Source organism: Zonotrichia leucophrys, chromosome 19 (assembly GCF_028769735.1).
Source record: "Zonotrichia leucophrys gambelii isolate GWCS_2022_RI chromosome 19, RI_Zleu_2.0, whole genome shotgun sequence".
NCBI classification, from domain to species: Eukaryota; Metazoa; Chordata; class Aves; order Passeriformes; family Passerellidae; genus Zonotrichia; species Zonotrichia leucophrys.
Window position 1 is genome coordinate 9753537 of NC_088188.1, and position 12183 is coordinate 9765719.

The 12183-nt window shown below is 42.2% G+C and overlaps 1 protein-coding gene across 3 annotated transcripts in view; it reads left to right on the plus strand.

Moving 5' to 3' along the window:
* USP32 (ubiquitin specific peptidase 32) overlaps nucleotides 1–12183 on the plus strand; it is a 71524-nt gene that overhangs the window by 24130 nt on the left and 35211 nt on the right. For all 3 annotated transcript variants that reach the window (XM_064729117.1, XM_064729119.1, XM_064729118.1), the window contains exons 2-5: nucleotides 3–130; nucleotides 3472–3577; nucleotides 4098–4216; nucleotides 7059–7218. In XM_064729117.1, coding sequence (XP_064585187.1) covers nucleotides 3–130; nucleotides 3472–3577; nucleotides 4098–4216; nucleotides 7059–7218 — 513 coding nt within the window. The remainder of the gene's footprint in view (nucleotides 1–2; nucleotides 131–3471; nucleotides 3578–4097; nucleotides 4217–7058; nucleotides 7219–12183) is intronic.

The window sequence follows — 12183 nt, forward strand, 5'->3', positions numbered from 1 at the left end:
AGTTACAGACATAGAACTGAAGAGGCTCAAAGATGCTTTCAAGAGAACTTGTGGCCTCTCCTATTATATGACCCAGCAGTGCTTCATCAGGGAAGTTCTGGGTGATGGGGTCCCTCCCAAAGTTGCTGAGGTGAGCTGGGAATTGCTGCTTTCCTGGGAGCCAAAGGCAGGGGATGGAGGGCACCTGGATCTGCTGTGCACACACAAATGCTGAGGAGTTGATTGAATTGTTTCCTGTTTTTATACAACATCACAAAGCACCTCTCTGCCTGGAAATGGTGTTCCAGTCCTGGATCCTGGCTCAGGGACGTGCTCCCAACCCTATTAATACCTGGTAGATGACTTGGAATAAACCTAAATATCCAGATGTAAATTTGGGCAATTAAAAGACTGGGAATTTCTAACAAGACCATAATAACAGATTTTATTTACTCCAGAGATGCACTTGCTGTTGGTTCCTTTGAGATTCCATTGGCTGTTACTTTGTTTTCTAAAGATGAATCTTTACAAGCTCTTAAAAATAAATTTGCTCATAACAGATGTATGAATGAGCTGAAAAATAACCAGAATCAAAATTTACAACATAGATATAAACATATATCTATCTAAAAAATAAAATAGTAATACCATCCTACGCATAGTCATGTTTAAAAAGTTATTTTGTTTTGGAGTTGTTTTGGAGTTGCCCCTTTCTTGAGAGAGATATCAAAATATTCTTGGTAGAGAGACAAAGATTAGGCAGACCTTTCAGCTGATCCCTTGCTCCATGTCATTCCCAGTCACAGCCTCTATTTTTGGCACCCTCAGAGCTGTTGACCTCAGAGGATGGTGCAAGTCCCCAGTTTTATTTAGATAACGTGAGTGCTGAAGTGTTGCATTGCTGAGGGTTTTACACTCTGGCAGAGTTCCTTTTCCTCAGCTTCATCTTTCCTCCATTCTTTTCCTCCCCTTTTTCCCTAAATTTTGGCAAAGAGGATGATACTACTTTACTTCTGTAAACAGTTGGCTTTTTGTGTGGGTGTTCAAAGCTTAGCAGGAGAATTTGCAGTGGAAAAGGAGGGGTCTGATTTGCCCAGAGCTTGAAGCCTGTCTTCAGCATGAATTTTTGAGTTTGAATGTTGGTAACCCCTAAGATTAAACAAAAAATGTATCTTGGTTTGAAATAGTATAAAATATTGAGAATTTTATGTTCTGTGTTACCTTATACCTTTATATCCCTTTCATGTATTAAGGATTAATTTACTGATTTGGTCACAAATAGAGATTCTGGGGGTTCAAATTCTGCTGCCTGGTTTTTATTTTATTTTTTTAGACACAATTTTGGTGATGATTCTCTCTTTTAACACTCAAGATGGTTACAGAGCAGTTCTTGGTTTCCAGGTGGTGAAATAAAATTAATGGAAGATTCCTAATTGGTTTTTGATGGCTTCTCATCAGAACTCCTCTCAAAATCCGAGTACAAATTATGATGTACTTGTAGCATTCATACTCAGTATCAAATCTGTGAGCCTGAAAACTGAAAATTGGGCCAAAATTGGGATTTGAGTCAAGGGATGCTTTGTAATTCCTGGCTTCAGGATGGGGAGAGGCAGGCAAAGCCATTAGGCAGCTAAAAACCCTGAGTTTTCAGCCCTTCAGTCACTAAAGCTGATATTTGGAGCCTTGGAGCTGGGCTGTGGGCTCTGCATGCTGAAATAATGGATTTCCATATCTGAGGAGAGAGAGGCCTTCAGGAAGTGGTTAAATTAAAAACACAGGAGTTTCAAACTGGACATGAAACAGAGAACTGAAACCAGTGGAACTTTAATCCAGCGATTTGGGTGATTGTCCTGCACACAAAACATTTTTTAAATGTTCAGGACAGCAATGTTCTGGGAGGATCCCTTGGGAGAATGGGGTTGAAGATATTAATAAAAGGGAATTTAGGGATGTGTCTGTGGTGTTAAACTGCAGGAAAGCTGCTCAGGTGGGGAAGCAGGAGCACAGCTTTGGCTTTTCAATCTTGTTATGCTCTTCAGTTGCCCATGAAACAGAACATGTCAGGCTTAAATTTTATTTTAAAAAGTACTCTGTGCCTTATAATGATAGTGAATTGTACATTCTGAAATGCAGATTGCTGTCATTCTGTCTGGGTGGGGCTGGTTTAAGTAAAGCTGCAACAGCATTAAGTCATTTTGGAAGACACAGAATTGCATCACATTTTGATGGTGCGTGTTATTAGAAGTTTTCCAAATGCCACACCAACATGAAAAAATGTGGAGAAATGATGTGTTACATGACTAAAACACTATTTTATAAGTGTTTATAAACTCTTTCCAAGGAATGATCGAGCAGCTAAACTCCAAGCAATTCCATATATTGAATACTGATACACTGGACATTGTCCATGGAATTCCTTTCCTCTGTTTGTCTCATGAGTAATCCTTGTGTTGTGTTGAAACAATGTATAAATGTAATGTTTGCTGCTCATCTGCTATCACAGCTGGGATGTACAAAGTTCAGCCCGAGTGAGTGGATATTTCAGCTGCATATTTAAAAAAAATAATGATTCCAGTGTAAAATGAAGGTAAATTGCTCACATGGGCAGTGTAGCCTTGAAGGCATTTGGTGAAGACAGAAGACATAAAAAGTGTGGAATTCAAATCCCTGCCTTGAAGCCTCTGCAATTGTTGTGTCCAAACAAAGCACAAACTCAGTTTCAATAATTCAGCCCTTCAAGCATTTGTGAGTGGATTAAAGGAGAGGAACAGAAGAGGCTGATGGGAGCCCCTGTGGCAATGGAAGTGTTTGGGTGGGATGGCAGTGGGGCCCAGAATGAGATCCTGCTGTGCATGCATTGCAGACAGGTTTCAGTAGTCCAGAGGGATGGATGGACAGACAGACAGACCAGGAGAGGGTTCCTGCAGGTGGCCCAGCCCTGCTGAGGTGTCTGAGGAGCAGCAGTAAATCTGTGCCAGGTGTTCCCTTCCTGCCCCCACAGCACTGGGAGGCTTGGCCAGCTCTGGACTGGTTTTGTTTGGGCACTCCCAGTCCTGGCTTAGCTCTGACTCTGCTGGAAATCACCCTGAGGTGGGGCAGGGACTCCCAGGGCTCTGGGGTTCCCCTCCCTCTGCCAGCCTGCCCTGGGCATTCCTGCTGCATCCCCTTGGTGCCCTGGGCATTGGCAGAGCTCAGCCCTGATGAACAAATCTGGGGAAACACCACGAGCAAGTGAGGAGTGCCTTCACTGGAGGTTCTAATGTGGAGTTTTTATATTGCTATTCATGACTTGTACCTGTGTTTCACTAAATAAAGGCTGTTCAGTACCAGAAGAGCTACAAAAGGGAAACACAATTAAGAATTGAAGTTCTTTAGCTGAATGTGAAGTGATTAGCCCAAAAACCACATAAGGTGGAGCCTCAGTGTAAGCTGCTGGTTTTACTTCTGACATCTCTGTTGGTTCTTGTTAACTTCTCTGTTTCATTCTTCCAGGTTATCTACTGTTCATTTGGAGGAATATCCAAAGGGCTGCACTTCAATAACTTGATAGTTGGATTAGTTCTACTCACAAGAGGCAAAGAGGAGGAAAAAACAAAATGTAAGTGGTGTAACTTAGTAACAATGAGACAGAGGATTGTGAGTATGAAGTGTGACCATTTTACAGTGAAGATGGGATTTTTGGAAGCATTTTTAGCTGTATTTTTGGAAATCAAGTGCACTTTTGTTTTCTATATTCATCAAAATGAAATATTTGCCAAGTCATCATGAATGTCAGTGTTGGGATGCTACAGAAAGCCTGATGGTCTCTGTGTGTGGGCAGAGGAAGGAGGGTGGCATTGATATTTTTCAAAAAAATAGAAAACATCTGCCTACTGACTTCTGTTGTTTTGTCTTCCCTGTTAATCTCACTTGATAATACTCATTTTTATTTTGATTAAAGTGGTAAAAGAAAGGGAAGGTCTTGACCTAAACCTTGTGGAGCTGTATTGACCTTGGATCAACCCAAGTGTTCAGTCCTTTAGCTGTTGCACAGCCTTTGACATTCTCAGCCAGTTATAGACCTTGCATTTGAAAAATGTCACTGCCACAGATGTTTACACATATTTCTGTTTCCCCAGATATTTTCAGCCTCTTCTCTAATGAATCTGGGAGTTATGTGGTCCGTGAAGAGATGGAGAAGATGCTGCACGTGGTTGATGGGAAGGTCCCAGAGTCACTCAAGAAATGCTTCTCTGAGGTGTGTCATGCACCTTTCCTCCTGCTGCAGTTACAAAAAAGTCAAGATTCCATTAAGTAGCTTCTTTTTCTTACTCATGCACCTATGGGAACAAATTTACCTTGTTGAAATGGAGTAAAAGCTCATGGGGTTTTGTGTTGTGGTATTCATGTAATTTGTATTGATGGGAACAGTATTTGGTGTATAAATTCTGTGTGCTCCTGTACTCACTGTGCTCCTTGGAAAGAGATCATTTCCCAATGGGAATCCTGTCATCAGGTGAATTTAAATACTAATATTGCTGGTGGGAACTTTGTCATTAGTGTGAACATTTTATTGCAATCAGGGAAGAAATCTAGAACACAGAGAAATCTGCACCCTGGATTTAAAAATGCCTGACAGCCATGGTTGCTTCAAGATAATAATTTTATATTATTGCTTTTGTTTCATTTTCCTGCCAGGAGCTACAACATTTAATTATGCTTTAAGTTGTTTGAGAGATGCAATCTTTGTGGAGCTTGCTGAAGTCCTCCTCTAAAGCAGAGCATTGGTGCTTTCCTGTTCATAGATGATTCTTTGTCTCCAGGGATCCTGATGAATTTTCAGGGGTTTCTGCTTGGTTTGTTATCAGATGACTAAAACCAGCAAATGTGAGACATCATTGTACATTCCCCTGGCAAAAGGATTGACCAGATTGACTGGGAGCTTTAATTGTGGCTCTCAGGTTACTTAATTAGTTCAGATTTGATTGTGCTGTGCTGGAGATGGCTCTGGCTGTGGGCAGTGCCTGGGCCAGACTCTGCTCTGGCTCTGGGGGCAGTGATTGCATCCCTGAGCCCTGGCTGCAATGGAAATCCTGATTCCCCTGCCCTGCAGCCTCTGCACTGCCCCTCAGTGCCATTTCCCATTTCTGATCTCCCATCAGTGTGCTGTGATGAATGGCACCCTCCACGTTAATGGCACACTGTCCAAGAAATCCAGAAATACTTCATGAAGCCTTGCAGGAAGATGAGTATCAACCTGGGCTTCAGAGCATTTTCCTGTTCAAGAAAATGCTGCATATTGATTTTTGTTTTAAAATGAAAATGTGTAATAACCCACTCAGCAGGATTTACTGGGCTCTTAATCATCCATGGGCATTGCTGGAGAGTGAGAAAGTTGAATGTTCCTGCTGTGGGCCTTCCTGCCTGCCTGCTGGAGGATGCCTTTGATTTCAAGGATGATGTTTATAGGCACTTGTGTTCATCAGAATTATTGCATCTGCTCAGCTAGAAATAGAAGTTTTAGAATATATCTGAGTTTTCCTTTTGTTTCTGAAATACAGGGGGAAGAATCAGTGGTAACTGCATTGCTCAGGTTCCACCATAATTCAGCTGTCATCATTGCTTGCTTCAAATGCTTTCTTCCTCCTGTCCAAAGTTTTTCTGTTCCTCTTCATTGTCCTTCCAGGGAAAATTGGAGTTTTAATGACCCAGCTCTTGCTGCCTTTACAAAGAGCAGTGCAAAAACAAGAGGAAAAGGGTGGAACAGAGAGGGAGAAAATGTTCTTTTCTCTTGATCCAAACTGTTGGAGAAATGGAAGAATAAGAAATCAAAGTGAGGGTGGGCAGGGCCTGGCACAGGGTGCCCAATGCCAGGCTGGACAGGGCTGGGAGCAGCCTGGGACAGGGGAAGGTGTCCCTGCCATGGCAGGGGTGGCACTGGAGGGGCTTTAATGTCCCTTCCAACCCAAACCAGTCTGGGATTTGTTGGATGCAAATATAAAACTCTTCAGTCTAGAAAAAGAGGCATAAAAAGAATGAGTATCTGGAGCTGAAACAACTCCCTGCAATGGGAATAGGAAGCAAATGTTTCAGCAGTGTGGTGATGAGCCACTGGAGCAGCCTGGCAAAGGGAATATAGTGAATTTTCAATTTTCTGCACTTGGCAGTTGCAGACAGTCCGTGGCCAAATGCAAATTGTTGGATTCTGTAGAGATGTAATTCAGTGAAGTTTAATGGTCTGTGATATGAGGGGAGTTTAAATAATCAATGACTTGAAACCTCTTCCACTTTGCAGACCCCTGTTTATTTCCCCTGGAGATGAGAATCTCCATATAATGAGTTTGTCTCCTGATAATGGGTTTGCTTTTATTTGAGGTAGTTTTGTAGGTCCTGTAGAAATGAGTCTGCTGATCCCCATGGTTTCATGGCCACAGCTTGGCAAGGAGCCAAATAAATGGTTTAAACAGCCCTGGAATTGTGTGAATGTGGAGTTTTTCTGTGTTCCTGAACAGGGAGCTGCAGGGGACAGGGAGTGAGGAGATCCTGGCAATGTCATGTTCATTTTCATGCTCCAGTGTGGATTTTGGTCAGTGGAGGCAAAAAATTCAGTGATAAAAAGTCCCCATGTTCCTGCAGTAATTAATCACAGCATCAGTTATTCCCAAATCTGATTTTTCTGTGTTGTTTGTATACCTGCACAGATAGAACAGAATGTTTATGATTTTTATAGCACCTGTTTTTTTTGGTGCAGCAGAGCTGGTATCTATAATAATACATTTAAATTCATCCAAATAACCTCTGCTCTTTTGAATTGCAAGTAACCATTTTTCTTTTCATCCCTTTCACCTGAGGTTCAGAGTAAATGAGTTTCCAAAGGCCACATTGAGTAGGTGGCTGAAATGCAGAGAGAACTTGAAGTTAATTTCCCTCCCATTGCTGTTTCAAAAGGAAAGGCAAAAACAGGCATGGCTCCAAGCAGAAAAATTACATTAGCACTTATTTTTCTAGGAGATTGTCCCAATTTTTTGTTCATACAGCTGGATGGTTCCTGTTTACCTGCAGAGAGAAAAACAGCTCCCATTTTCTGGTTTTTCTTGCAGGGTGAGAAGGTGAACTATGAGAAGTTCAGGGTTTGGCTGCTGCACAACAAAGACGCCTTCACCTTCTCGCGGTGGCTGCTCTCAGGAGGGGTCTATGTCACCCTCACTGATGACAGTGACACCCCAACCTTCTACCAGACCCTGGCTGGAGTCACACACTGTGAGTAAAGGGGCTTCTTGTCTTGCACACCCTAAAAAAATCCCTGCCAGGGTTCACAGAGTTGTTGTTCATTGAATCTCCCTGCTCCGCCACGTCGGGTTCAGTGAGAGAAATTCCTTCTCTGAGCTCATCTCTTCTCTGCTGGCATGTGAAATGTTGTGTGCAAGGACACTGGGTTGTTATTTTTAAGAGATAATAATGCTGAGGCTACAACACTTCTCTAGAAGTTTGCTACCAAGCAAGCTAAAAAAAAAAATAATTTCTGAAGTGGTTGGCTGGTAATACTGGGTTTATTTTTGGTCTTTATATAGTGGGTTGTAAAACTACTGAGAGAGTTGAGAAAATAATATTTGTTTCAAAAATAAGTGTTACCTCTTAATTTGCTTCTCCAGTAAAATAAATCATATTCCTGGCATGTGGTAGAATTAACTAAAGAGAAGCATCCTCAGGAGTTGTCTCCAGAGAAGAAGTGCTTCCTTATGTCTATGTTAATGTAAAAGAAGGAACAGCTGGTTTTGAAATTAAATCCAAAAGCAAAAGGCTGATAAATGACACTTGATGTAGCAGTGTAATGCAAGCATGCATTCCATCCCTCAGGAGGAGGGAGATGCTTCTGGAGGTATCAGGGATCTCAGCACTCTGGTTGTGTTTTTGTGCTCTCGTGGATTTTCCTCACATTTAATCCTCTCATGGTGGGTTAACTGAATAAAGCAACACACCCTTGTTATCCTCTTGGTTTTAAAAGTGGGCATTCAAACTCTTTCCTGACCATCTGAAATGAAAATGCATAATGAAGTCAGGAGTTTATGAACAGGTAATTTATTTGCATGACATGGAAGGGTGAAAGGAGACATTGGGGTTACAGAAAACCACTGAGTATTCTGAGGTCTCACAGAAATGGAGAGAAAGAGGAATGTGAAAAAAACCCCAACCCTCTGAGTGTTCTGGGAGAGATCTTGACCTGTGTCAAACTGAGATCTGCTCTTTTTTGTGCTTTGAAATTGAAACTTTCAGAACAGTTTTTACTGAGCTTTTCACAGAAAGTTTATACTGAAACTCAGGTTTGGAATTTAAAAAATAATTTAAATGCAACATCTACTGTTTTAATAGATTTTATTTACTATTTATTGTTGTTCTCAATTCTGGTTTTGATATCCCTGTCACTGGTACCATCGTGTCAGAGCTGGCATTGAGCTTTTCAGTGAATTCCAGAAATACATGGAGGTGATGCTGTCCACAGAATTGCAAAGTTCATGGGACAGTTATGTTTGGACCTCTAGATAAAATTCAATTTTACTGAATTCCCTTGTGATTTACAACAGTGTAGGAATCTCATCCAACAGATGCAAAACTAAGGAAAATGTAAGTGCTTGAGCACTTGGAAGTCATTTCAGCCTAATCAGGTCACTCCAAAGAGTAAGAAACTCAGCACAGAAGTATTTTTAACCCAGCTGAATGTGTCAAACACTGAGAGCTGCTGGAGCTGGTTCTCAGTGTTTTTCCTGGGGGAATGGTTGCCTTTGGAAGGACCAGGAAGTGAGATAATGTTTGGTAAACTGAGGCAAGCACCATAACACAGAGAAAGGAGGAAAGGTTTCCACTTTGTTCTGTCATAAATGCAGAGTAATTTGTGCCACTCCCTGTGCAATCAGGGATTTCTCAGTCCTGCTGCATCTCCTGGCACAGGCCCAGACCCCTCCCCAGCCTGAGCTCACACTCTGCTTCCCCCCCAGCTCTGGGACAACGTGTCAGAGCCTGAGAAATGGCACTGATAACCAGGGGAAGTTATTCCCTGGGATTTAGGAACAGCCCCATTTCATGCAAGGCATCAGTGACTCCATTTAAATTTGCTTAATGAGCCAGGCAAGCAGGGAAACAAAGGAATACTAATTTTTCATTTGTAAATAGCATTTGTTTTGGTGTGCAGATGACTTTAATTACATTTCTCAACACATAATTAGAAGTGAAATTTTAAAGTTACAGGAAGTTGCACACACTTGCTGCTTTTAATCAAATTTTGTTCCATTTCACTTAAATCAGAAATATGAATAATTTTATTTGAAAGCTGCCAAAATAGGTGGCCTTTGTTCCTAAAAAGCAGTGCCAGGGGTATGGATTTGTCTTGCACCTGAGGAGTGACCAAGTAGCAGTAGTTTGGATTTTCTCAGTTCTGTAGTATGGTCACATGCATTTAAATTCATTTAATATATATATATATATTTGAAGCCATCACATTGAACAGCACTGTGGTGGAGTCTGTAAATCCCACATTTGTGTCACTCTGACTCAGGGGACACCTCACTGATTTCCTTCATTTAGCTGGAACTGTTTTTTGTGCTGCAGCATAGGTGCTGGGTGCCTTTTTTATGTGTCATTTTGGTGTGACTCAGTGTCATGCAGTGGGCTCAGACACTCAAGTTTCCAGCCCTTTTCCATGGGGAAAGTAATTCTGTTCATCAGGTTGCTGGTTTTGAACTGACAGAATGTTTAATTTGTACCTTTTTGTCACCCAGTCCTTGTGTCACTGAGTTCTGATTAAATAACATCCAAATTCCCCTTTGACTGGAGGAGATTCCTGTGTTGTCAGAAAAATTCACCTTTTCTTTCTGAGAGCTCTCACCCACCCAGGGCAGTTCTGACTGCAATCAGTACAAACAATTCTATTTTAGAATATGCATTTATCAGTATTTAATAAAAAAGAGAGGAGTTCTGGGTGGCTGAAATGGGAGAGGAACTTTTGGAAACAGCACAAAATCCAGGCTGGCATTGTCAGCTCTGGGGAGGATGGGATGGGAGGCAGAAAGCCAAGAGCAGTCAGGGCATTGGAAGGCTGGGGGTTAAATTGAAATCCATGTTCTGAGGGGCACCCACTGCACAGCTGCCATGTGGGGAGGGCACTGAAGGCAATCCTGGAGGTTTTGGCTCTGTGGAATTTGCTTGGCAGGGCTGGTTCCATTCTGTGCTGGGAGAGTGTGGGATCTCAGGATCTCAGTCCTGAGGTGCCACCGAGAGCACCCTTGGGGGGCTCGGGAGTCCTGGAATGTTCCAGAAGTGTCTGGTGGCTGGACTTTGATCCTACACAGGAGACGACACCTGTATGAGGATAGGAGGGTTTCACCGGGGTGAATGGTGAAGGGATTGGTTAATTAGAGAGTGAAACACAGGGTTTAGGATTTCTGTACAGGGGGGTTTAGAGAAGTAAGATGGAGGAATTGGGGCGTGTCCTGTCCTTCTTCTTCTTCTCCTCCATCTTCTTTGGTCATGGTGGCACTTTTGGATTGGTTATTACTGAAAGTGCACCGGGTAATAAGAATAAATGGTATTGGGGAAAAATGATAAATATTGTACACGTAACAATGGGTATAAAGATAGGTGACTGTCCGGAGGGCAGCACAGTGTGCTCATGGCTGGCTGCTGAGCAGAGCTCTGTCGGGCCGAGAGAAAATCTTTTAGATAAACAATTAATAAACACAGAGACCGAAAGAAGAACTGAAGCCTCTTCTCGTCCTTTGATACGCGGCTGCCCCAAGGCCACCCCGGGCCTTTCCAGGCCCTCCAAACAGCCGAAAACCGGACAGGAGAGGAGCTCCTGGCACCTCCCTGCTCCCACCCTGAGGTGCTGCTCCCCCTCACTGTGCTCTGTCTGACACCCAGGGATCTCCTGGCTCAGGGTTTGACTTCCCCTTCCCTGTGTGCTTGTTTTTAATCAGCCAGAGCACAAAGATGAAAGTCTGACAGCAGCCCAGGCCAATAAGTAAAAGCCTTGGTGTCACTTAATCTGTATTTTGCCACTTGTTATCCTCTTAGTTCCAGGCTATTTTATGTCTTGCAAAGCAGCTCTGAGTCCCAGAGTGTTCTGGGGGTTAATTTGGAAGGCACAAAGGAGAGTTTGCAGTGAGCAGCAGTGCTTGGTGTCACTTTGGAGCACGTCCTGGTGAGCAGGGAGCGAGCCAAGGCCTGGGAAAATGTTGGGAATATGGTATGTCTGTGCTGCTGTGAGCCAGACAGGATTGTACCCATAGGTGGGTAAACCTTGAGCTTCTCTCATGTACTGCAGTACCTGGGGAATTGTGGTGCTATAAACAATTGTAATAAGCAGTGGCTGGAATGAAAACATGCTTTTAAATTTGTTTTCTAAGGTAGAAGATTGTTCATGGCTTGGTATCTGTGGAATATTTTAGAGGGGCATTTTGTGGGAATGGCATTAAAATGTAACGTGGGGGTTTAGTGTTTGTCACTGCCATGCACCTGCCTGTGGATCAACGTTTTAAATGAACTCATTTTTAGTAGTTTTACAGTTTTAGATGATACTTTGATTAAAAATGTTTATTTGTTCTTCCTTTACAAGAAGAGGACTGTGCTTCAGTTGTTTACTTATTATCCTTCTGAATATATTGGTCTAATTCTTAGAGAATTGAACAAAAAAAGTATTCATAGTTTTAGAGTTCTGAAAGCTTTTCATATTTCTAATGGGCAAGTGATGAGGGAGACATAAATCAGCATGTGGTAGTAAACTGCTTAAATTTCTCAGGTGTATCATGTCCATGTGACCTCAAATAATCATATCGTGTATTTAATTACCAAAATGAATAATTACTTGGCCTAGAAAGCCTGTGTGTCCTGAGGTTTTGGCCTATATTGTGTCTATAAAATACATCTTTTTAAATAATCTGAATGAAAGCCCAGTTTACAGTTTGATGTGATATGAACAGACATTAGGGAAAAAAGTATTTATTTTGGAAAGATAAAATCTTTTATCTGTACCAGCCCTCAGTGGAATGTGGTGTTTGGTCATGCACACTGCTGTGTTTGGGTACTGAGTGTGGTGTGCCTGTCCCATGCTTCACTGAACTTCAGTAACAAATATGATTTTCTGTATAATCATAAAGTGCCAGAGATTTCTTTTAGTTTGCCCTCATGGAGGAATAGATGGTGCACTGCATATCCTGAGACTGATTTACAAGA